The sequence below is a fragment of the Tachypleus tridentatus genome, chromosome 7 (assembly GCF_004210375.1).
Source record: "Tachypleus tridentatus isolate NWPU-2018 chromosome 7, ASM421037v1, whole genome shotgun sequence".
NCBI classification, from domain to species: Eukaryota; Metazoa; Arthropoda; class Merostomata; order Xiphosura; family Limulidae; genus Tachypleus; species Tachypleus tridentatus.
In genome coordinates this window covers 24,661,689-24,688,270 of record NC_134831.1, presented here as the reverse complement: position 1 = coordinate 24,688,270, position 26,582 = coordinate 24,661,689, and the positions used below count along the sequence as shown (strand labels likewise).

The window sequence follows — 26,582 nt, the reverse complement described above, 5'->3', positions numbered from 1 at the left end:
AGGATCTGGCTTACTCTTTGATCGTCAAAGTTGATGCGTCTTGTATGTGATTTAGTTTATTTTATCCATGGTTATATGTTGAATGTCTGGCACAAAACAATTGAGTAGCACTTAAATGGTCATATCTGTTGCCCCTATTCATTCTAAGTTCATTCCTCTCAGGCTGTGTGGGGCAAAATGACATTCACATAATGCTCTATGTTGTAACTTTGTAAAATATCTTCCTCATCATATGACTTAATGTTACTGCTGAGTTGACTAATCTAAAAAGCGTTCTCTTGAACTGGTAGCATCTGTCTGGTATCACCAAGGCTGTCTTATTTTTAGATTCTGTCTCCATCGGGATCTTCCAATAACCTTTACTGAGACTGATCTTGGTAAAGAATTTAGTCCATCTTGTTTTGCCATGATAGCCAGGGGTTGCTAATAAGTTCGGAGTCGAACTTCGTCACGAGCTTCAGGTTCTATAAATCTATTTAGATGTATTTTCTGACTGCTTTGAGCTGCATACGAACTTTCTCTACAAGTGGACAAATTTTCTTCAGTGGGTTTCTGAAGTCCATCATGTACTGGTATGTCTTCCTTACTTCTGGCTCTTCTTCTTCGCTCCACAGTTCTTTCAATATCTGCCGTCGTTATGACTCTCAATGACGCAACCATTTTAAACATGTTCTGTCCCAAGGTTTATCCGTAACATTAACCAGTGTTATTGGTGATGGTGGTGCTGTCCACCTTGGAATTTTTTTTAGTTTTTTAAAGGCAATTAATCTTTTTAATGCTATTTAAATTTTTTAATTTTTACATTAGATCTTTTTTAATGTGATTCCCTTTCAATAACCAAAATCCATCTAGTTCGATTTGAAATAAGAAAATAGCCGTAACGTTAAATAAATTGAAACCAGGACTGGAAAGGCCAACTTCAGGTGGATGACACTGCTGTTTGAACTACCTGTTAGTCATCATTACTATACTTTTTCTCTCACTGCTGGAGACTAGATGTAAACATTGGTTTTAATATCATTTATGTTTTTTTAAACTTTGTTTTGTTTTACCTTAATTTCGTTTGTGAATTTTACTAAATTTACTTTAATTTTAACTTTTTACCGGATGTTTGGCGCAGATAGCCAAGCTGCTTTGTGCCATAAAACACCAAACCAACCAACTAACTAATCTTTTAATATCTGCATCAGATCTCGTATTATTATGCTTACAATAGCTGAAAGTGAAAAAGTTGTGCTCTTTCACTTTTAGGATTTCTCAGTAAGCAAATAATACTACCTGAAAATACCTGTCATATTCACGCGGTCTTTCTTAGTACATCGTCTTCAGCATGTTATTAAGATTCTATTGACTCTTTCATAAAGTCCATTATATCTGGAGTTGTATGGGGTGGTGAAGAGTGGCCTAGTTCTGATGAGTCTGCACACCTCTCGCATTATTTCTGAAGTAACAGAGCCTTCTTTCAGTGGAGACTTCGTTTGGAAAACCTTCTTCATTTATGTTATGGTTTCTAGGTAATGTGTTGCATAGTCTACTACTCTTACATGTATCAGTTACCTTTATCAGCTACAGATACTAGTGGTCAGATGAAGTCCACAGCTATTCAGCTACGTTGCTCTGTCATGAATGGCTTCTCACTCCGTTGTGAATTCGACGTTTCTCCAGGCACTATCTTAGATTTTCTGGGGTGAAGGATATGTCTCCTGTGCTTTGTTCATTTCCCATGAACCTACATTTGAGATGTCACCTTTCTAGATTTGTGGGAGCTTGCTTTTCTTTATTGAGCTCTTGTGGTGACTGTAGATACCTAATCATTCTCCTTTTTGTCTGGTTCTTTCAAATGTCTGCTTCCTGGTATATTGCCAACTACCAAGACGTAGATGTATGCCTTTATATACATGGTTTCAAGATTTACCCCACAGTACGGAATGCTCACTTTTATTCACTTTTTTATGCTTTAGACACTTTCTCACTGTCTCATAAATCAGCATATACACAGATGCACCTTACCTATAATCTGGTCGTCAGATACTAGACTAGTTCTCACTGATACACCCAGTGTTTTGTAGGACTTTCACCAAACTAACAAGCTGTAATTTGTTATCATCTCTCGATATTTCTCACATGCTCCAATTACTGCTGTCACTGTTAACCTATTTGATAACTTGTAATGACCATCAGTCATGCACTGATTAATCATGGAGAGTCACTTTCTTTTTGTGTGAATCCGACATGGTGTTTTTTCTATTTTTTCTGGTAGTGGCATCTATGATTGCTGTCATTTTTTTCTTATTACTTGCCAATACTTTATGGGTAACTCTAACTTCTTTAATGAGACTTCTATGGCTGATTATTGATGACAAACTTGTACTCATTTGTGATGTGCGCCATTTTATAACAAGCGCATCATCTTTTGCCTATTAAGTTCTTTTCATCTTTGGTTGTATCCTGTTCTTGGTCAGCTCTGCCAAGTTTCAACTTTAACTGGTTACTTTTAAACTTGCCAGTTATACTCTCTCCATGGGCTTCCATATATTGTTCCATCGGGTTGATAATCTCATCCATATTTTTTGGTGCTCTATTCTTTAAGAACATTGGATGTCAGTTGAGCCCACGATCATGAATTGTTCACGTATTTGTAGACCCGCTAGTTCTTCAAAACTATTTTCACCCTTATCCACGTCATTTCTTCTTGTGAAGTATCACTGTATATTTGCCACACATTGAAATACAGTGTTACCAACTAGAATGTTGAAGTTTGTTAGCATCTCATGATGTTTGTCATATGTTCGAATTACCATTAACATTGTTGACTCGGCTGTGAGCTTGAGATAACTATTAATCATGCATTGTTAAATCGCAGTGGCAGCACTGCCTTTTTGTGGTAAATTTGACGAGTTGTCTTTATTGTGTTTCTTCTGACAGCAACATCCATGACGGCGGTCACTCTTATCTAGTTTCTTGCCAACACCATTTTTTTTGCACTTACTTACAATGTGCTGCAATTTATAACAAGCATAACATCCCTTCTCCATTTTGTCTTTGAAGACATGCCACCTTTGGTAGTATCCTCTTCTGGTCAGCCACCCTTAGTTGAAAACTAGTTAATCATGGACTTGCCAGTCATTCTTCTTCCATAGGCTTTCATATATCATCCTGTCATACTGATCATCTCGTCCTTTGCTTATGCCTTTTGGTGTCCTTTTGGAGCAAATGATCATGAAATGTTCACGTATTAATATATCTGCTAGTTTTTCAAAACTAGCTTCCCAGTTGGCTATGTCAGTCCATCATCTGAAGCATCTCTGTAGACGTGACACCAACTGAAATACAGTTTTCCAGTGTTAGTTTTGACTTCCCTGTTCTTCTGGCAAATACTTTTCACTTTTGGGTGAGCATGGTGATCTCAAGTTATGTTCTTATTCTTTCTATTTCCAGTATTTCTCTTTCTTCCTCTCTTCTCTGCCTATGTTCATCTCTCTATATGTCTTCTTGTTGTTTGAGTATCTTTGAGCCCAAGTCACTTGATCTTCTCTTCTTGGCAAAGTTAGTCAACATGGTTAAATAGTGTGTTTATAACCTCTACAACATTTAAACCACCACTATAGTGTATGCATATTTATAGCCCGATAGAGTCCCAAAAAGTTCCATATAGTACGAGATGTTATAAAGTAATAATACTTAATTATAACAACGAGAAAAATGCCCAATTGACAACAATTGGGCCCCAGCTGGAAAAGCGGTAAGTCTGCTGATTTAGAACCCTAAAATCAGAGGTTCGATTCCTCTTGGTGAGTACAGCAAATAGCACGACGTGGGTTTCCTATAAGAAAACACGAACACACAACAATTGAACTATGCAATGTATGATTTCAAAAATTACGTAAATAAACCTTTAATAAACTATCACTTCCAAAAGTAACTAAATTTGAAAGTAACTCTACACTTAAGCTATTAAAATCATAAGATTTTCATTAAGATATCATATACCCTTTACCTAGTGTTATCTAGGTTTTGGCATCTTTTGTTAGAAAAAACATACTATACATTTTGTATAAAAAGATACTAAAATAGGTACAAAGATATATTGTAGCACATGCTGTGAAACACTACAACTGTAGCTATTTGACGTTCTCATAGAGGTTTATATCTCATCAGATCTGTTGATGCTATAGACTTCTAAACTAGCATATACATGATTATTAGTGTACACACAGTGTGTATGAAGGTAAGGTTAATGAGAGGATTGTTTTTTATTAAATGACCATTAACGAGTTACACTACATGGCCAAAGGTATATGGACATCCTTTCCAATTAGTGAGTTCGGTTATTTCAGCCTCACCCATTAGTAACAGATGCATAAAATCAAGCATACAGCCATGCAATCTCCATAGACAAACATTGACAGTAGAATGGGTCGTACTAAAGAGCTCAGTGACTTTTAAAGTGGCACTGTCATAGGATGCCAACTTTCCAAAAAGTCAGTTCGTCAAATTTCTGCTCTGCTAGAACTGCTCCGGTCAATTGTAAGTGCTGTGAAGTGGAAACGTCTAGGAGCAACAACAGCTCAGACACGAAGTGGCAGGCCACACAAGCTCACAAATCGGGACCGCCGAGTGCTGAAGCTCGTAAACTTCGTCTGTCTACAGTTGCAACACTCACTACCGAGTCCATGGCCGAGCAGTCGAACACAATCCTAAGATCACCATGCACAATGCCTAGTGTTGGCTGGATTCGTGTAAAGCACATCGCCATTGGACTCTGGAGCAGTGGAAATGCGTTTTCTGTAGTGATTAATCACGCTTCACTATCTGGCAGTCTGACAGACGAATCTAGGTTTGGCAATTGCCAGAAGAACACTACCTGCCTGAATGCATAGTACCAACTATAAAGTTTCGTGGAGGAGGAATACTGGTGTGGATCTGTTTTTCATGGTTTGTACTAGACTCTTTAGTTCCAGTTTTTGTTTCAGCATGATAATGCTCCTGTGCACAAAGCGAGGTCCATAAAGACATGGTTTGCCGAGGATGGTGTGCAAGAACTTTTTGGCCTGTATAGAGCCCTGACCTCAACATCATCAAACACCTTTGGAATGAATTGGAACACTGACTGCGAGCCAGGCCTTCTCGCCCGACATTAGTGTCTGACCCCACAGTGCTCTTGTGGCTGAATAGGAGCAAATCTCCGCAGCCATGCTCCAAAATTTAGTGAAAAGCCTTCCAAGAAGAGTGGAGATTATTATAGCAGCACAAGGGGTACCAACTCCATATTAATGCTCATGGTTTTGGAATGAGATGTTCAACAATTACATATGGGTGTGATGGTCGGATGTCCAAATACTTTTGGCCATGTAGTGTATATAGCATATGTCCTACTTATTAGTGTCGTCATTTGACTTTGATTTAAATTTCACAGTTTTTCTCAGTTCAGACTCATCTGTGTTGCATCCTTGCAAAGTCTGGACCCATTTTCATAAGCATTCAGTCATGTTTGCAGAAGTTATCAGGAACGTTAGGCATTTCTTTATGTTTATATTTGTATATTTTTAGCCACGGTCGTAATGTTACATTAAATGTGCCATAATGTGTCTTTATACTTATTTCAGTATATTTCCATGCAAAATTCATATTATGAAGATATCTTTTCTGATAAAAAAGGTCAAAACCTGGATTATGCAATGTAAAGGGTATATGTTACTTTAAGCTTCAACAGTCGTATTTATTTAATAATGTATTTGGTGTGTTTAATGTGGATTTGTAAGTTGATGTCAACACACAATAAAGCACCTCAGGAAAGTTTATCAAAACGTGTAATTCTAGGTGGATCTCAAACTTTCAGAGAAACGTATTGCAATGGAAACAGTTGTGCTGACCAATAATTTTAATCATAGCCATCAAACTGAACACTATGGATCATGGAGGAACTAGTTTCCCATTTAATATTGTTCCTTTGCAAATCTGATTAAGTTCGATGCATAAAATTTTCAACGTTGTTTTTATTTCTTTAAATATAGTGTTTTAGTCATATTATGTGACGTTTATGCTATTTAAATATGTTTTCAGCATTCTCCAGCCTACTTCAGTCCATGTGGAAAACTAGTAACTTTGACACTGCTGTTAGTCCACAACATTTTCACAGTCAGATTCAAAGATTTGCTCCACGTTTCACTGGCTATCGGTAAGCTGTATTTCATAAAAACAGTCATATTTAAATATTTTCTTCATACTTCACTAGTTATTGGTAAGATTTATTCTCTAAAAATATACTTAAGTATAAAAGCATATCCTTGAGTACTTAGTACTGTTAGATTACCTAAGTAATTTTACATAGAAATTTTAAAATACACTTTTTACGTTATTTCTAACAAATTCTAGCTCACTAAGCACAACTTTATCTGACAATAACTATAAAAGCAACAATTCAATATTAAGAGTTTATTGAAAGATAATAACCTCATGGTGAGCTACGCCTGTCTTCTGATAAAATTAATAGTGAAGCAGATAATAAACTGTGGTAGTATGTCAATTAGAAAATAAAATAAATATAGTATTGTAGGAATGATAAATTTTAGAGTACATCAAGAAAACAGAAGATAAGCATGTGGAAGTTCACTGTTAATAATGAACAAGTGTAAAATTCTAAGAAATGACAGCATACAAATCAATAAAAGAAAGATAAAGAGATAGAAAATAAGATGTGACATATACTTCAATGATGAGGAGAATAAAAAGGGATAAAAATGATGCTATTTGAAGTAAAATAAGAGAATAGCATGCATAAATTATACTTTATCACAGAATGATACACACAAAAAGTAGAGCATGTAGCAATGAATTGTTGTTCAAAAATTAAAAGAACAATTTGGTGAATAGTAATGTATCATGTAAAACTTCAAACTAAAAACTGAGATTATTAAAAGAATTTGTGAAAGAGATCTATAATAACAATATATCATGGAATGAAAGAGAAAGTAATGGAAAGACATGGTGGTTAAACTGTTAAAAAAGGGAGAACTACAACATAAAATTAATGAGAGAAACAAAGTGTGATGTGTAGTAGATATTGTTTAAAATAGGAAGTTAACAACGTGAAAAGTTTTAGTATTCTAGTAACTGAAAACCTGTTTTATATACAGTTTGTTAACTTTCATACTATTTAAGCATAACATTGAAGTTAGCCAGAATCAGAGTAAAGCCCAAGCACATTTTATGTCTGTATAATAATGATTTTAGCTCTTGTTAACAACCAGTTTAATGTTTATAGAGAACACAATTGCTGTAGAAATTCTTATGGAATTTGTAAGAATGCTGATTTTTATGTTGTGCTGCTGTACGTTTTATATTTGAAAAACATTCTACTGTAATTCTTTTAGGATTTTCATATGTGATGAACATCCACTTTAAGCAAAATAATATTGTTAAAAGTATATAGATGAAACCAGTAATCTATAATCAGAATGCCAACTTTACCAGATTTTTTCCACTTTTCTTGTGACACAAAATAACACCACAATTTATATTAGTCAGAGTGTAAGGGTGCAAGTGTTGTGTGCCTTTTTCTGTTTTATTTCAGTAATAATAGATATAAATTTCTATCTTTTATAGTTAAACTTTTCCTTTACTCTCCTTGTTCATTTCTTCCTTTATATAAATACATTATGGTCATATTTAATACATGTGTTAAAAATGTTTTTACCTGTAATTACAATAGATGAAGTACACAAGTTACATTTTCATTTTGTTATTGTTGGGTTTATCTGAATATATTTCTTTGTCTCATTTGGCTCTTTAGTTACCTTAAAGTTTATAACAAATGACCATAGAAGGGTAGCTTCTAAGACAATGTGAAAACTATGATGGAGAGAAGGAAGCATCATTTGTGGTGATAAATTGGCTTAAGATTGAAGAAAACCTCCCAAAAGCCCTCTGTTGGATTGTAGGCTTTTGCCAGTCATAGTGTGAGTTAATAAACATTCCCAGTTCATCCTTGGGACTGAAAGATTGAAAGTGCAAAAGGAAAACTCCAGTGTTGCAACACAACTGCTCCTAATTATATCTTATATGCATCACAGTACTGTTGCAATGATGGATCACAATGGTGATGACCAGTCTGTAAATACCAAGACAAACTGTGGTTGTCTCTAGAAGACTCTGAGATGTTTATTAACTAGTTTAAGCATTGATTAGATTCATCTGTTACCGCAGAGATAGAAAAAGATGATGTGCATATGATAAGCAATGCTCACCAGGAAAAGCTATGTCATCATCAGGTGGATAAATCAGTATTTCACTGCAATCTTATGAATCTTTTAAGTTTTCAGGCCACCAAGACTCAGAGAAGATATCTCGAGACTGCATCTGGCAACTGAAACTGATGCAAAGTACAATAATGATAAACATATCTGGAATTGAAGAAGATGAGGAGAGCCCCTCTCTAGTGGAGACTCTAACATGAACTGTATCAGCCAGAAAGTAATATAGATGATGATGATAGCATTTATTTCTCAGAACTTAAAAGTTACTTTATGCTGTATGCATTTAAATTATCCACACCCAAACAACAAGCTCAAACTTTTGTTGAATCAAAGTTTTTCAAATTTATTTTGACATAGTTATAACTTATCAAGCTGTATTTCATATGCAAACTGTAAAAACTACATATTTCTGTGGATACTGTTGTGTGTTTATGTTCAGCCATGAATCATATATAAAGTTACTGAGAAGTGTATTTATCATTCAAACATTAGGATATTCTGAGAACTACCACTTAATTATTGTTCAGTTGCACAGTATACCATCATGAAATAGGTGTTAGTTCTCATCACAGATGGTTTGTTCATGGTTTACAAAGTTCACAGCCTGTATCGCTTGTTTAACCAATACTATATGATAACGTGCACGTCCTCATTGCAACTTAGCTTGGAATAACTGATTTGTAAAGTTGTATGTTTGACTCAAAGATCTCTCCAGTTGCTTTGATTAATGTTATACATTGCTTGCCAAGTATACCATAAACAGACTGCACTACATATTGGCATCTAGATTAGCTTTAGAAAAAAAAATACACAATGCCCAGCATATGGCAATTATCTTAATTTGTAAAGCAGATGACCAACTTTATCTAGTGCAATTTTCTGTATTTCTATGCTGGAACTTCACCCTCTAGAGTTTAGTTTTTCAATAAGCATATTAAATAGTTAACTTTCTTTATTATGTTTAATCTCTTTGTGATAATATAGCATAAAAATATGGGTTCCATATGTTTGTAATAGTTCATAACACTTTTTGGTTCCATCCAATCCTTGCACTCTGTAAATTTTTTTATATCTCCTCTTGGGAGATCTTGGGACAATTATTTGTATTTTATATTGTCCACTATGTCTCAGTGGTTCACAGCAAACCACCACCCTGCATTAACAATCGAATATGCAATGCCAAATGTTATTAGCAATAGTGCTGCACAAGCCAGTTTGTGATGGTCCTGTTTAACTTTGTTACAGAACAACTAATGTCCTAGCCATGTCCAAGTTCTTCAGTTGGTACTCCTAATGACCTCAATCAGTCAATCACTTGTTGCTATTTTTATATTATTACTGCCATTGCAATATATTTGACTACTGCAAGACACTGACTCCTGAACCTTTGATGAACTGATATGTTCTCATTGGTTGGCAACACATTTCCGTGCCGCTGTACAAGATGACGTTGTGTAATGAAGATTTAATATTGAAGTATCATCACAAAACATACACTTATACTTTACAGATGTTATGTAATTCATAAACTATTTTAGAGAGACATGGTCTATTCAAACAATGAACTGCCTATAAAAAAATAGTAAAAGTACTAGTGCTTAGCAAATATTATAATTCTAGAAATTCGTTATTTGTCATATAAGATCAGCATTTCAGAAGCTGTTTGCATACAGTTCACATAAACAACTTCCCAATTAATATTATCTTGTATCTGTGATAATTCCAGAAATGAAGGCCACCTGTCAGATTCATTTTTGCGTTTTATACATCCATATTATTGCAACATCTAAATCAAGATCAGGAATAACAATATCACGACAAAGTAGTAAATGTATCCCTCAGCTCAAAACCAGTTTTTACACCGTTTTTCATCAAAATTTGTTTAAGTTGGCAGAAGTGCTTAACTTTTATTAAAGTGCCTAATACAGCTAGAGTTTCAATTATAAGTTGAAATCCATGTTCATGTATTAGTACAGGCAGATATATTATGATTTCAAACCTCTAGTTGACTAATCAATCATTGTTCTTCTGGGCAAAACTTGACTGTCACAACTCTCTGACACCAGACTCAGCTCAGATTCTACTAGTTTAAACAAATTAGTGCAGCTTCTGCCAATATTTATTTTGGCCCTTATATATTTTGAACAGTACTGGTCAGAACACCATATGAAACACCTTTACAGAATACAAAATTCATTAGTCATAGTTATAGCACAGTTTTGTCTTTTATACACTAGACATCTTCTTAAAGAGTTCACTTTCTGAAAGAGATAGCAAAACCTTTGAAACTGGACTTGGGAATCTCTGTTGTCCCATATGAAACCATAAGTTGTTATTAAAGACTGGGATTGTTTGAAATTAAATCAGGTACTTCAGTAGCCATTGATTTCAGCTTTTCTTTCTGCTACAGCATATATTTCAATACATCCACATTAATCCATGTTGCCACTGCAACCTTTCAGTCAAAGACAAAATGTTATGTAGACAGGCTTATTCATTGGCTCCTTTATAGATCTGTCAACAAAAACCTTACCTTAATCATAGGGTGAAATGTTTAGAAGGTCTTTCCATGCAGTCCCCTTAAATTGGCTAGAGTATTGGTCAAGTTCCCTTTGGTACTTTGAAGTTTTCCTTAAGGATCACTAACTTATTGCAAAAATCATGTATGCAGAATAAGCAACACATCAAAAAACTAAAGCTCTGTGACACTGTTAAAACTCTCTAACTTTGGCTGCTTCAGGAGCTAGGAATGGCTCAGCAGGTTACATATATTAAGAGGGTCAAAGACATTAATTGATAATATCTTTCAGGGAAAACAATGTGGAAAAATGATAGTGTGTCACCAAGATATAGTGAGAAAAATTGTTGAGCAGTGATTTTTCTTGTGAAAACAAGGTAATGAGAAGTGATAATTAAATGAGGTGTCTAGAACACAGGAGAAGAGGTGAAGTGATTTTGATGAATAAGAAGAGAATAACTGGTAGAAGTGATAGTTTATTATCGACGGGAAGGACAGAAAAGTGAAGGAAAGTGGCACTGTGTTGTTGAAATTAGTGTATTACTGAATTCTGGGATAGAAATGGATGAATATGTATATTGCATAGTAAGAAGCGGAGTAGTTTGGGATACTACATGATAATAGGTGCAGACGTTTTGACAAATAGTGGTTTATTGTTTGAAATAATAACAAGTACAACTGAAATGAACAAAAACAGGTAGTCAAGTGGTAGTTTGGTGTGTAAATATGAAGAGTGTTATATAAAAGTGATTACATATTAATGTTATAGAGAAAGATAGGAAATGCAGCAAACGGAGAAATTTATGGAAAAGAAAGTTTAAAATGATTACTCTAAACACTAAATGGCAGGAACTAAAGTAGGTGCAAAAGGGAAAAATAATGACATTGTAATGTCATAAGATTCCATAAATAAGAGTCACAGAGACAAGGGTAAGTGGCCTTGTCTTCACGAAAGGAAAATAAATTAATATGGAAAAGTACCAGTGTGTCATGGTATACAGAGACATGAGCACAATGCAAAAACATTACTGACATATTTGAAGATGATAATAAAAAATGAGAGAGGCATCAAACACGTGAGCAAGTGGTAGTGTGTTTTGTAAAAAAAAAAAGAAAGAAAGACTTGTGATAAATTACCGAACCATAGGAAGAGGAAACGGTGAAAGCGAAGACTTCTTATAAAGAAGATAGTATCAACGAACGGTGATTTTATACTGTCGAATAAGGGAGTTGATTAGAGGTGGTTGGTTTAATTTATTAAGTGAAAAGGAACAATTTATAATAAGGATAACATTGTTTTTGTTGTTGTTTTTGAATTAAGCACAAAGCTACACAATGGACTATCTGTGCTCTGCCCACCAGGGGTATTGTAAGTCCACAGACATACCGCTGAGCCACTGGGGGGCAAGGATAACATATCAAGTAATAGGAAAGGGGCAATATTTAGTTTGTAGGTGAAAAAAGGTTTGAATTTCGCGCAAAGCTACACAAGAGCTATCTGAAATAGCCGCTACTAATTTAGCAGTGTAAGGCTTGAGGGAAGGCAGCTAGTCATCACCACCCACCGCCAACTCTTGGGTTATTCTTTTACCAACGAATAGTGAAAGGGTGAGTATGTTTGGTATGATGGGGATTTGAACCCGTGACCCTCAAATTAGAAGTCGAGTGCCTTAACCATCTGGTCATGCCAGCCCCAGGTATAATTGAAAAAAGAAAATAAATTTGTAGTGTATTATATTAAATAGTAGACAGAATAAAGTGTGTAAGACAGAATAAAGTGTGTAAGTGTTGTTTCTGCAGTCATTCTGCTTTACGTTATCGAACTTCAATTTCCGTCGAAGGAATCTGTTGCTAATGTTAACATGTAATTTTGAAACATTCCATGACACTGCGACTTTATATCGGCTACTAGATTCGCTGATTTGCTTATTCAATTACATGTTAACATTAGCAACAGATTCCTTCGACGGAAATTGAAGTTTGATAACGTAAACCAGAATGACTACAGAAACAACGAAGATTTGACACGTGTGTATAGTAACAAACATTTAATTTTTGAGCGTTTTGGAATACATATAAATCTTCAGTAAGGTATATTGAACAAAGTAAGTTATTACGTAGAAATATTAATAAAGCTTAACGTTTTATAAAATATAATTAAAATACAGAATAAAAGGATGAAATAAATTAATAAACAACCAATTAGGCAAAAAATATGATAATGCAATAAATGTAACAATATTTTACAGATATTCAAGATATTAGAAAAACATATATGTTCAAGAAGTCCTAATAGAAATAAAATAAAACTTTATAATCCTAGCGCTTTCGAAAGGTGGACCTTTCTTCTTCAGTGGCAAATTGAGAGTAGTGGTGTAATCGAACTAGTAATATATATAAAGGGAGTTTGGTGACACCATCACGGTCATCCAGTTTTCTAGAAAATGTGTATTTCTATATATACTGTTATAAGCGTCTCCTTTCCGGTATAATGTAGCCAATGGTGAGAGTGTATGTGAAAAGGTGTAAAGGATATTTTAATTTAGAATTGGCTAGATGTATATATATTTAAAACCATACTAAGGTGTTTAAGTAAAATAAAGGTGTTACCTGGAGACTAAATGAAAAAGATATGTTGTATTAATTAATTTATAAAAACAGGTTTGAAAAATTATCCTGAACAAACAGTAATTGTTAAAGAATTTAACATTCATATTACATAAAAATAACTAAAGAATAAGATTATTTTTGTAAAAGAGGTGAAACTAATGAACAGGGATCACTGATTCCAGGATGTAGATTAATTCCGAAAGGTTGAAAAGTTTTTAAATTAGTAATACAATAAGCTTCTTTTATCTCGCTATGTGCCATAGTTCTGAATCCTATTTCAATGCCGATGAAAGTAACATCGTTCATGGAATGAACGAGTTGTTTAAAGTGTTGAGCAACAAGGATGATTTTTTTTTTCAACATCCGTGAACATTTTCAGTTTGTCTGTTAATTTCGCTATATTTATATCATCTTTGTAACATGGTAAAGAGTTCATTTATTATAGATAAACTTTCTTTAAGTAAAAGTTTAGTATTGAGTTATTTAGATAATATGACTTTGAAACTGACAGTCAATATGGAGCGGTCGTTGTTTTCACCATATGCGAGGATTATGATGTTTGGTGGATTTAATAGATTTTTTAGTGGTCCTGCTTGGTATTCCCATGTGTTGGCGGGCGTGCAGATGTAATTGGCGTATTGTTTTGCAAATATAAATGGCATTACAGTCACTACTCGTATATTTATATATGGTCTTGGAAGGCATTGGGGTAAGTAATAGGTCTGAATATATTTTGTATTCGAAAGGTGATTTACATATCATTTTTTAGATGAGCTTGTGGATAAAATGTTTTAATTATTCTTAAAATTTGTGACTTTACTATGAAACTTTGCTTACCTAAACATGGAACAAACAGTCTTGATGGTAATTATCAACAGTTTGAGGTTTCTTTGGGGGTTCAAATTCGTGAGAAAGGAACTTGTTTGTTAGAGCTTGAATAAAATGCAAGGGCTTGCCGTTGATTATTAGAATATTATGCAAGATGGTGATTTTAGTACAAAAAAGATGTTAAAAAGGTTGTTAGATGCTCTATTGAGAAGACTGATTATAAGGTTACGTTTGAAAGAATTTGAAATAAAACTGTTAAATCGAGTATGTAAGCCTGCATATGTTTTTTACTATAAACAAATGTGAAATGGTTATCTAATTAGCTGAGTTGTATAACTAAAAGAAATTTCCTGTGTTGTTTTTTCTGCTACATCAGTAAAATTAATTTAAGTAAAGCTTCTATATAAAACCGGTTTGGATTTATCAGATATCTAACCAGGAATGCTCATAGTAACAAAGGGGTATGTTAACGAGTGTTGTACTTGGAGGTGATCCCATTGTCACGTCATTTATTAGCTTGCAGTTTATCCTTCAAGGACGGGTTCGAATCCTTGTCGCGCCAAACATGTTTGCCCTTTCAGCCGTGAGGGCGTTATAATGTTACGGTCAATCCCACTATTCGTTGGTAAAAAAGTAGCCCAAGAGTTGGCGTTGGGTGGTGATGACTAGCTGCCTTCCCTCTAGTCTTACATTGCTAAATTAGGGACGGCTAGCACAGACAGCTCTCGAGTAGCTTTGTGCGAAATTCAAAACAAATCAAATCAAAACAAAATCCTTCAAGGAAAGCTTAAGGAATTTAAACTTTATAAAATTTTGTGCTTAACAATTTACCATTTTCAATGTGGCATACTGAAAATGGAATATGTATATTCCGAAACATAGACACACGCATCAGAGGGTCGTTGTTGAAGTCGTTGTCCTATTGTACACTTTGTCATTGTTTAGTAGTATGATGCTATTTAAAACTGATCTCTTTTCAAAATATAGGTAACAATCCTTTCAGAAGCAACTACTCATACATTCGGGTCATAAAGAAATAAGCAATCTGTCCATGTTTATGAGTCTCTGTGTAATTGGTATGTTGAAATGGGCACTTGGAAACCGTCGTCCTCCTACACGAAATAGATTACGAAAATCAAGCAGGCAGCCAGACATGATGGCTTTGCGCTGAACGAAGCATTTTGTATTTAAACTATGAGGCAGAACTACTTTTAATTTGTACGACTATCAGACAGCGTAAGATCGAACATAAGATCGAAAAAGGATAACTGACAGTATTTTGTTGAAACAGAAATAATACGTCACTGAAAAAATAAAAATTCTGTTATTGACAGAGGGAAAAGAAGAAGGGGAAAAGTATTAATGTATCATTCAATGAAATGGAAGAAAAGGGATAAACTGTGGTGTGTTTTTCAAAAAAATATTATTAAAACAATATTAAGAAGTGGTAATATACCATTTAATAAGATGAGCATTAAAGGAGAGCAACTGGTAGTATATTGTTTAAAATATAACAACATGAACAAGTGATAGAATGTTAAGGAATGTGGGTTTTGTAAGTTAGTATGGGAGACATCATAATATGTATTAATTAAAGTGAGGGAAGAACAATGTGAGATGTGCTACAAGTAAAAACACTAGCTATAATAGTGACACCTGAGAACCCAGAGAATGCCGCCTTACGCTGTTTGGATGATTGGTACTGATGTCAAAAGTGGTGATAATTACCTGGAGACCGCTTTCAGATGACTGCGGCTCATATGTCATGCGATTCTGATTAAATTTAGATTACACGGACGTCACGCGATGCGCTAATTAGCTATGAGAAAAACGTTACATGAGGGATGAGTGGTGTAAGGATGATGTCACCAGAAACGCTTATCAGCTATTAAATGTCGTTATGTACAGTGTTGATTGACATGGTCAGATTACAAGGAGTCATTTGCCAGGTTGTGTAAAGATCACGAGATAAGACCCCATTATTAACTGTTAATCATTACAAGTCATGATAGTCTCTCCTATGTCTGTGTTCTCGAAAAATAACACATTAGAAAACTTTGATAATCATCATTTTTATTTCATCACTTAAGTTTTTTTTCTTCTGATCACCTCTGTGACTTACTCTGTATGGAATATTTTCCATTTACAGCTGAATGTGTAATACACTTCACCATGTTGTTAAAATATGATTTACTTGTAGAATATTTTGGAATAGTAACAATTAGTTTGTATAATTAAAGCAATAAAGTTCTGGACGTGAATAGAATAAATGCCTTTAAATCTAGATTTTCCTGAATTCGCAGAATTCTCTTTTACATGTTTTGAACTAATGAAGTCTTTCTGGCCCATCATCATGAATGTCATTACCTCACTCACACTTTTCTGTATTTAAACATTATCTTGAGCTGTGTGAAGGTGTAAATACGTGCTAAGTTGGTGGTATATGTTCTTACATTTGTTTTCACATGCTTTGCGGATTAACTTGTGTACATTTACATTTCTTACACATAGATTTATGTCAGTTTCTTAAATGTTAAACATAATTCCACAATTCTAGGATGATATAAGTTCAGATATATTGTTCGGTGTGAATTGTTAGGTGATAGGATATTGCTAACTGGTTGTCTTCCAATTGGTCGCTATTCAAAAATTAGGGATTACAGCAGATAGACTTAGTAGCTCTGCCGTAAATATAGTAATAAAAATGCAAGCGGTTGTTAATTAAAACAGAGTATTTTGTTCACACTTACAAAGCAAGCATGCTGTAAAATTATTATTTTGTAAATGGGACATCCATCTGGCTTTACTTTTGTTCCTAACAAATCGGGCTCTGATTCATTTTTTTAAATGTAAAAACAGCAAAATAAAACGGAAATGATTTAAACAAAGGTATAAAATATGACATATTTTTCTGTGGTGGAAGCTACTTACATAAGTCTGTTGATGAATTTCTAAAATACTAATTGTATGTCATATCACATTATAAAAACCATTTTCACTTTAGTTGTTTCACTATACATGATTAACATGTTACTTAGCTTCAGTTTATTGTTAATTACAGAAGAGATCACGTAATATATAGCGCTTAAATAATAAATTCAACATTTTAATACATTGCATTGTTATCTAACGTTAGTTTGTTTTCGATTACGGAAGGAATAGTTTTCAAGCAGGTATTTCGACTTCTCCAGATTCTATTTTTATTTATGAGTTTATACCTCTTTCATTCTGGCTGTCCACATCTTTATTCTCTTGACTACAAACCGAAATGTCAAATTATTCCATTTAGCAATGATTGTTGCATATCTATAGTGATAAATTGTAGATAAGCATCCATCAGTGGAAGGTTAATAAGCCCAGCCATAAATATCCTAAAGGAGTTGCTTTTACTCATTATCAATAGAAAACATCGAAGCAACCCGTTCCTTTAGTAACTAGTAACACTGGTATTAAAAAATGCCTAACATTTTTGCTGAACGCCTACCAGTGTATTGTTCATTTAGCCTTGGGAATATCTAAGGAACACACTGTCTTGTGTGTATGAAGTTGTTTTTCATATTAAAGTACTCATATTAAGGTAATGAACAGAAAAATTAAATTTGTTGATTTTTGGTTATAAATATTTTTACTCATTTACTGAAAAAAAAATTAATTTATTAATAGTTTATCAGATTATCTCTGTGAAAGAAAATCGCATTATATGTGTTTTGATAGTGTTGTATTTGAGGCCGAATAAATCAGAACATCACTAATTTTCCATGTGTTTTTGTTTAATTTTTATCATAATATATGAAATAATAATACTAAAATAACCACTTGATATATAATATAGGTAGGTACATTGGAATTTACTGGCTTAAAACGAAAGTGTAAACATCTTCATTAAAAGTCCAATATTTTACTATATGATATGTAATGCTGCTCACACATCAATTAGGTGGTTCCATTGTCACTTTTATTGGTTTATTTATGACAACGCTTTCTTAAATGTTTGTATATAGATATTACGGCAGTCCATATGAATTACAATACTCTACTCATTCATCCTTGGTAAGTAAATACAGATCCAGTAATTTTCCAAATAACAACTGGATCCTCATTAACCAAATGTGTACAAAGTATGTTCCATATTGGATAACATAATGTTGACTATAATTTCGAATTTACTAGGTGTGTATACACAAAATGTGGCGCCACCCCATGAACTATCAGTAGCTCTACAGGCTTACGACACCAAAATTCGGATTTTGATTCCAGTGGCAAATAGCTCACTGTGTAGGTTTAAGATTAACAATAACCAAACTAAAAAGTGGAAAGTTTTTATTAAAATGTACAGCTCTGTTTTACTCAAAATTCAAATATGTTAAAAAAGTATCTGTGATTAGGATATATCTCTGAACTGATTATGTCAGTCTGACTTAAACCTCTGACAAGCTGGAACACAAGGTGATGTTCATGTTGTGAATGAAAATATTTTTGCTCATCGTAGAATTTGGATCCTTTATTTACATAATCTCTGCAACTTCTCATGTAATATGTACAGTTTTTTAATATGTTTGTATCTAGTACTTACTCTTCTCTACCAAGAATTGTGGCTAAATAAGCAATGCAGAGTAAACTGAATAGTTGAAAATAAGTCTGATATCATATACATACTACCACAGTTAAGAAAACTTTGTAAAAGGTTAAGGTTGTGACATTTGCGCGTTGACCCCAAGACGTGTACTTATGATTCATAACGTACAGTTGCTTCATCCATTTGGATAGTCAGCATTTAAATGTGTGCCATTTTATACTTATCTCATCACAGGGTATATCTAAGCTCTAGAGAGTTCATACCCAAAAATATCTAATTAGTTTCTTGGCTTAACAGTTTTTGTTATTGGTTGGAATTTGGCACAAACAATAACATCCATTATATTAGATAATGGATTAATAAATCGTAATTCGAGTTGTTTACAAAGGATTGAATACATTACATTAAAACAATCTTGGGCCCCCCATGCCGTTAGAGTGAATTTTGCCATGTCTAGTCCTGCTCTTTCTAACGCTTGTTTATCTTGGCAATAACCCTGCAGCATAGTTTCCTTTGTAAGAGGCTTCTTCTTAAGACTGTTATGCAAAAGCGTATAACTACTCCGTGTTTGCTTTTCATAATATATACATTTCTAAAGTTGTTATGAAATAACATATTTAAGAACTGCATTTCCACATTCTATGGGAAATTGATTGCTTTTGAGAAATGTGTGTAACAGCCTTTTCCAACACAATATATTCAAATATTAAAATAATAAAGACATGTTTCATTCGTCGATTAAAAATTACCAATATAGGTATACTTCTTGTACTTAATGGCAATGGAAAATAAGAGAATATGGATCAACTTGAGGTACTAGGACCATCCAGGTAAAGATCTTCAAGAAGTTATACCAAAGCCATTTTAAGCAGAAGCCATTCATTGATCCCAGTCAACAGTGTGTATGTAATATGTAATGAAAAGATCTCTATACAGAAAACAACAGGGTATAGTTTCACCCACTCAACCATTGCATACCTCATGCATCTGCAGAATGAAATGAAAACTTATGGTGTTTCATATGAAGACGTACCAATAAAGATATAACACCGATAAATTTCTGTAAAATTCGACTGTTGAAATGAGAACTATTAATATGTGATCCTCATACACTATATATACTATAGAACACTAAAATAAGGAAAGGTGCTTTTCTTTGTGTGCAATAACTTCGTTAGAGAGCATTTTGCAATGGAAACTATGTTGTAAGGCTCTTGTAAAGATGAAGAGTTATAAGATAGAGCATGACTAAACACTACTACATGGCTCCAAAATCATTTTAATATAAAATACTGTTGACAAAATACAGCAATCTTTTCTATGAGATGTATTTTTGTATTCAATGTATTTGATAAAAACACGCCTTGAATAAATTCATATCAGTATAAGCAGCTCATAAATATATAATATTGATAATCTGACTGTCTCTCGTGTGTTTCAAATAATTTTTCAGTACAATAGTATCACCATCTTTTACGACTATATGATTGCACGTTTCACATACATCGTTCAACCAGTACTATTTGTTTGGATCCATTAACGAAGCCAGGTGGCTTTCCTTATGCCATGACCACCGAGTAAAGAAAGCACTGGCACAATGACCAGTGGTAGAAAACTCCCCTTTTGAATAAGTAATACACGATTACAACGTAGCAATATTTTTCTATTACCCAGTTACTTCGATACTGAATTATAATATTTCAACATTCTTTTGTTTTGTCATCAGGAAAATGTTTTCTTTCGGAATATTTAATGCACTGTCGCACAGAAACAAACTTCTTTTTCGCAAGTACCAAAGTTGTTGAGCATATAATAATCCAATGATAATTCAGAAGTAGTTTTAACTTGTTTATGTCGTCAGTGTTAGTTGTTTGATTTAGGATGACCTGTACAGTTCCAATTTTTTAATGCAGTATGTTTAGTAAGGTTTCCAGCCTGATGATCTTCTCTTTACTATTCATTTACTATTATGTCAAGCACTCTTACAGTTTCTAACCACGAAACGTAGATAAGGATAGTCAATTATTCCTCTGTCTCGTGAGAAATGATGATTGTTATGACTGACTCAGCTTTCTCGCACTTTGACAGCCAATCTCTTGGAAAGGGTGGCTTAAGTAAAATCATCTATATGTTTTCACTCAAAGGTGCATGATTTTGAAATATGTAATGACATATGGGCCGTTCTTTAGATGTAATCCTGCTGGTTCTACAATGGCCACTGTCACGATAGTAAATGAACAGAGATTCATTTAATTATATGTCAACGTATTTTACACTAGCAGTACATACACTACAAGTTTATCGCCAAAAAAGTAGTCTTCTCCTCAGGTGTGGTCTGACGGTTTACATCGCTAAAAACAGAGTTTTCATACACAAGTAGTCCATTTTGCAGCTTTGTGCTTAACAAAAAACAAACAAAATCATCGCGTGTATATGTTCTGATGTCTGAGGTTCTAAATCAATCAATAAATTACTGAAAGACTTGCTTCATGTCATGATAGGCTTGTTTGATATATATAACATGAAATCATGTGTTTCGCTAATAGTGAATACATGATGTATGCTTTGTCGCTTATATTTTTAGATGACCAATATAATATGCATTTAATCTAACATTTCTCATTTCTTTTCCTCTGTGAAGCAGATTTTATACAATAAATAATCAGATGGTGACTATTTATTGTAAACAGTTGCGACGCATGTTTATCATCTCTGTTTTTATTCATCAGAACATCTGAGATAAGTAAATGACGAAATCCATGATAGAAAAGTTACAAGTTCTGTTGCGGTCTCTAAAGCTATTGTCTCTTCTTTTAATCCGAAACACAATAAACACTTGTGTATATTTTTGTTATAAAACCCATCAACACAGAAGTAAGCCACCTCCAAGAAACATTTAACATCTTTTATAATTATTAAACCGAAACCACAAACAATCTTTTCTGGCTAAAGAGATCCCTTATTAGTTACCTGATAAAACTCTTCTGAGAAAGCAACATGTATTTTTACACAAAGGGCGTTAAATAATACTAATTCAGATACACTTGATGCAAGATAAAATAACATCTTAGCATCTCCATATACAGGGGGTTGAATGTGTTATATTAAACCAACAAGTCATATAGCAGCCATAGCCAATATAAAGTCACGGTGTATGAGAAATTAATTTAAAATTAATGCATTGAAATTATTTAATATTTCGTAGGTAGTGTGATGCCACAGAAAATGTATCTCTTTTGGAAAATGTAGGTAACAGTCTTTTATGTAATAAAATATTCATATGCTTAGATGATAATGACATTAGAAAACAAAACAATGTTAATCAACTTGAGAAAATGTTCTATCCAGAAAAATACATGGTAGAAGTCGTACAAGTGGTAAGCAAAGTGCGGCGTCTTTTAACAGGCGAGGATCTACGAACACAAAAGTCGGAGGTTAATTAAATCATGCAAAATAATCAAGAAGAATCGCAATGTAGAAAAGCAACACTAGTCACATGTGCACAAGTTGCTTCCACATATCCAGTAAAGAAATATTTACTGTAAAAAATAACATGAACGATATACGTTGTCAGGAAAAAAAAAGCAGTAGGTGTTGACACTCAGTGATGTATACGGTAACCGTAACATGTCTCTGTTTTTTACTGATCAATGAATGGAATAAATTCATGAAAAAATCAACATGACATTTCATTTGTGAAGGTGGATTAATGAACATCGTTGAATACTGTACCTGGGACAAGTTAAAGACACGAATATGGTACATTCTTCTTAATGCCAAGTTAGTTAGTGTTTTCGACTATTTACCAATTTTCAACGGAAATGAGGTTAAATTCTAGGCATAATTTTTATTCATTCATCACATACTTAATCCGCTGAAGAACGAAATGGATATTCATAATAGTCCATATAGAAAGATACATCTCAAGTGGCCAAACACAGTACCTAGGGACTGATAAGACTTTTCAAGCAGGCGTTGGTAAAACATTATCTTTGTTCATTTGATGGATTATGTAAACATGTAGGGAGAAATGGCATGCTTCGGACAACCTTCTGACAAAACGTTTTCATCGGAAACTGTCCTACAGGACTATTGTTCAGATTCACGATCGTGATACATAACATGTATTGACATTGTGATGCTCTGCAATAGTTTTACTATAACGTATTATTGTCAAAAGATTTAGAGTTCATTTGGAATACAATATAATTTAAATCATTTTTAACAATAAAGGTACAATGTTCTTGATGTTTATTTTGATATTTTGCTTCCACAAATATACTTAACAGTACACGAATTTGCTGAAGAAACAACGAAATAAAAAATCGTTAACTTTGTTGTTTCAACAAATACACCCTGAATACGAGGAACTATACGTTAAGAAACTGTTAGATAATTGTTGGGTAGAGTAGACTTTGAATACGAGGAACTATTAGAAAAATCCTATAAAATAACTAGTCTTAATCAGGTAACGCCACGAATCGAAATTTCTTAAATAGTCAAATACTTAAAAATTGAAATTGGTTTAGTCGACGTTTCCAAAAACTACAACGTATCTGAAGTAACAAAAAAAAATAGCAATTGAAAGACAAAAATATTTTAAAACACAGTGTGCCTGTTTTTCCATTTTGTTGAAAACCATTTATTTTCCTGGAATGTTTGTATAAAAAGTTTGACGAATATCGTGTGTGTTTAACGTCAGAAGCAGTTTTTCATTATTAGGAGATTTGGATTCTTGGCCTAGTTTCTAACAACGATTCAGATTTTTTTATATGTAATTGGGATATGCTAGCTTCTAACTGCTTTTAAAGTATACATTTTTATCGTACAAAATTTGAATGACTACCATATAAAAATCAGGTTTGGTACCTTATGTGAGTGACAACAATAAACATTTTGAGGAAATTATTATTGTAGCTATAAGTTTATGAGGAAAAACTATCAGAGGAATATTAACTCTACATGTACAGTCATTTCGAAGTTCACGTGAGAAATTAATTAAATAGAGGTTTATTATTCACATGGCTAGCTTGAAGTGCTTCATAATTTTATAAAACATAAAAAGTCTTAACTTTCATTGAAAACTAAACAAATCGAAATATAGTTTCAAATTGTTTACATTTGTTAATTGCTCAAAAGAACAGATATTGATTTTTTTTTCAGTCAGCAAGATGCTCAAGAATTCTTACGCTATCTTCTTCAAGGACTCCATGAAGACGTTAACAGAGTAACAACAAAGCCTCGTCCTCTGACATCAGACATAGATGACTGTCTATCGTGAGTTTCATTTTATTTCTTGTAAAAGTTTCTTTAAATTGTCACCGTGGTTACTTTAGTTTGTAATGTATTCCGTACCTGATTATTCGATTTCCAAATTTTTCTTAATATCCTGTTGCACAAATTTAAATTTTGCATTTGCCAGATTGTTTAAGTCGTGGATAAATGTGTATACGACCTTATTTTAATTTGATAGAACGTGTATAATATTATTAATATTATCACATTGTAATCATGTTATATAAAGAAACATTTTTAATCTCACTCACAGGTCAGCTAGAATTTAGTATTTGTTGGAAACTATAAAGTATTGTAAAGTATCTACATTACTTTTACATGTAGCTTTCAAGTGACACACACACATATACAACGTACATATTTTGGTTAGTCTCTTAACAAAACGCGTATATAAGATAATTCTTAATCAAAGGTTAATGATATTCACACTGAATATAATTCCATTTTATTTCATAGTATTCTGTGTATTCTAAAATATTTGATAAAAAAGATCTAAAGAACAAACCTGTTTATAAAGACTGAGAATTATAAGTAAACAATTTCTGTTGAACTGTACACCTAAAGAAGTTGGTTATTCGTAAGACATAGAAGTTGTTAAAACTTACCGCTGTCGGGTGATAAAATCAAACAAATTTGTTGCTCCTAAATCTTATAAACATAAGATTGTACAAAATGAGAGGTAATAGTAAGTAATTTTCATTGACTCAGAATATTTTGTGTACGAGTTATAAGATATCCTTAGGAAAAGTTCGATTTCAGTTTGTTTTTGTTTGTTTTTCTTCTAAATGGTTAGTAAATATTTAGTTATCATCTTGAACTTAATGTTTGTTTTCAAAACTACAACTATTACCTCAAGAAGTATTAAACCAAGCTATATCAAAGCGTGTGAGATTAGTTTCAGTGTCTTTACCTAGATTGTTATGTTAGATATTAATAACCTATGTACAAACTAAGATTTTAGCATGGAGATCATTGTAACGATTTATATCAACAATTTTCCTGCATCAGAATGAGCTTTTTTCACTATTTCGACGTTTTACACAATTTTCCTTGTAATGACTATCAAGTGCGTTAAAAATAAGAATTGATGTTAAAGGTAAAACTAAATAATTAGATAAGGTGTAAACTTTGATACTCGTAGTGATTACATAAGTATCATGTTAGTGCACAAATACTTTGAATGTGAAATATAAATATAATATGGGTGAAGATTACGGAAACACAGTGCCAAGGATAAAATCTGAATTCACACAGATGATACTAGATTTACTCAGGTGCTTAATAGAAATGTAGGAAACATCAATCGTATTGTCCACAAGATTACTTTCACAGTAGATACAATAACAACTGTGTAACTACCACGTTTAATGAGACGTCTTCCTATAAGACCTGAAAATTACGATCCAAAAAGGCAGTATTAGTTCATAACCGAGAGCATAGAAAACTGTGTGTGAGAGCGTAGGAAAAAATTATATAGTTAAAAGACTACTATTAATAAAAGGAAGGTAAAGTACCAGTTACTTAAATGATTTTAACCATAGGATATCAATCATTGACATAATTAAATATTAGTTATCCTATAACTTACTATTACAACCTAGAGTCAACAGGCGTGTTACATTAAATGTGTTTTATTGAATAAATGCTCATATTACATTTATGTAATTATTCTGATTAAATGACTAAAGTGAGGATGGTACGTGGTGAGTAATATCAGTAGATGTATAAATAAAAGAGAAAAATAATGAGATTTTCGAGAGTTAAAATCTTTAGTAAGTAATATTTATGATAACAATCGAAATTCAAAATATCCAAGGTAGAATTGACAAGACATATACATTTTTGAACATTTTAATGTATAATCAGAAAGGTCATTTTAAGATTGTTGATATCGTAAACCGATTTCTTTAAGACTTATACTGATAGTTTGATTACTACGTTATTTGAAGTTTATTTAGGTGAAAGCTCTTGTGAATTGCAGTGGTAGGATTGTAAGATGATATCTTGTTACCTGAAGAAACTGGAGAAAAAATTTTTGAAATAATGGCTTTATTGATCGCAATATCAATGAAATGTTTAACTGCTCAGCCCTTAAGTCTTAATTGTTTGTTTGTTTTTTGAATTTCGCACAAACCTACTCGAGGGCTATCTGTGCTAGCCGTCCCTAATTTAACAGTGTAAGACTAGAGGGAAGGCAGCTAGTCATCACCACCCACCGCCAACTCTTGGGCTACTCTTTTACCAACGAATAGTTGATTGACTGTCACTTTTAACGTCCTCACAGCTGAAAGGGCGAGCATGTTTAGAAATAGGAGGAATCATAAAAGCCAAAATTCATTTACTGTTGTTTGTAATTAAGCACAAAGTTTCAGAATAGGCTGTCTGCCCGGTTTTTAGCCGTGAAAGCCTGAAAATATGCCACTGGGAGGCAAATGCATTTACCCAGATACAGTAGTTCAATTACAGTTTTAGTGGATGCCGTCAAACCTTATAAGTGTAG

At 33.3% G+C, this 26,582-nt stretch overlaps 1 protein-coding gene across 1 annotated transcript in view; it reads left to right on the top strand.

Moving 5' to 3' along the window:
- The window catches only part of LOC143255327 (ubiquitin carboxyl-terminal hydrolase 2-like), a 77,753-nt gene that overhangs the window by 26,169 nt on the left and 25,002 nt on the right, over positions 1-26,582 (top strand). Inside the window, exons 4-5 of the mRNA XM_076510797.1 lie at positions 6,064-6,178; positions 23,951-24,064. Of these exons, the coding sequence (XP_076366912.1) occupies positions 6,064-6,178; positions 23,951-24,064 (229 nt within the window). The remainder of the gene's footprint in view (positions 1-6,063; positions 6,179-23,950; positions 24,065-26,582) is intronic.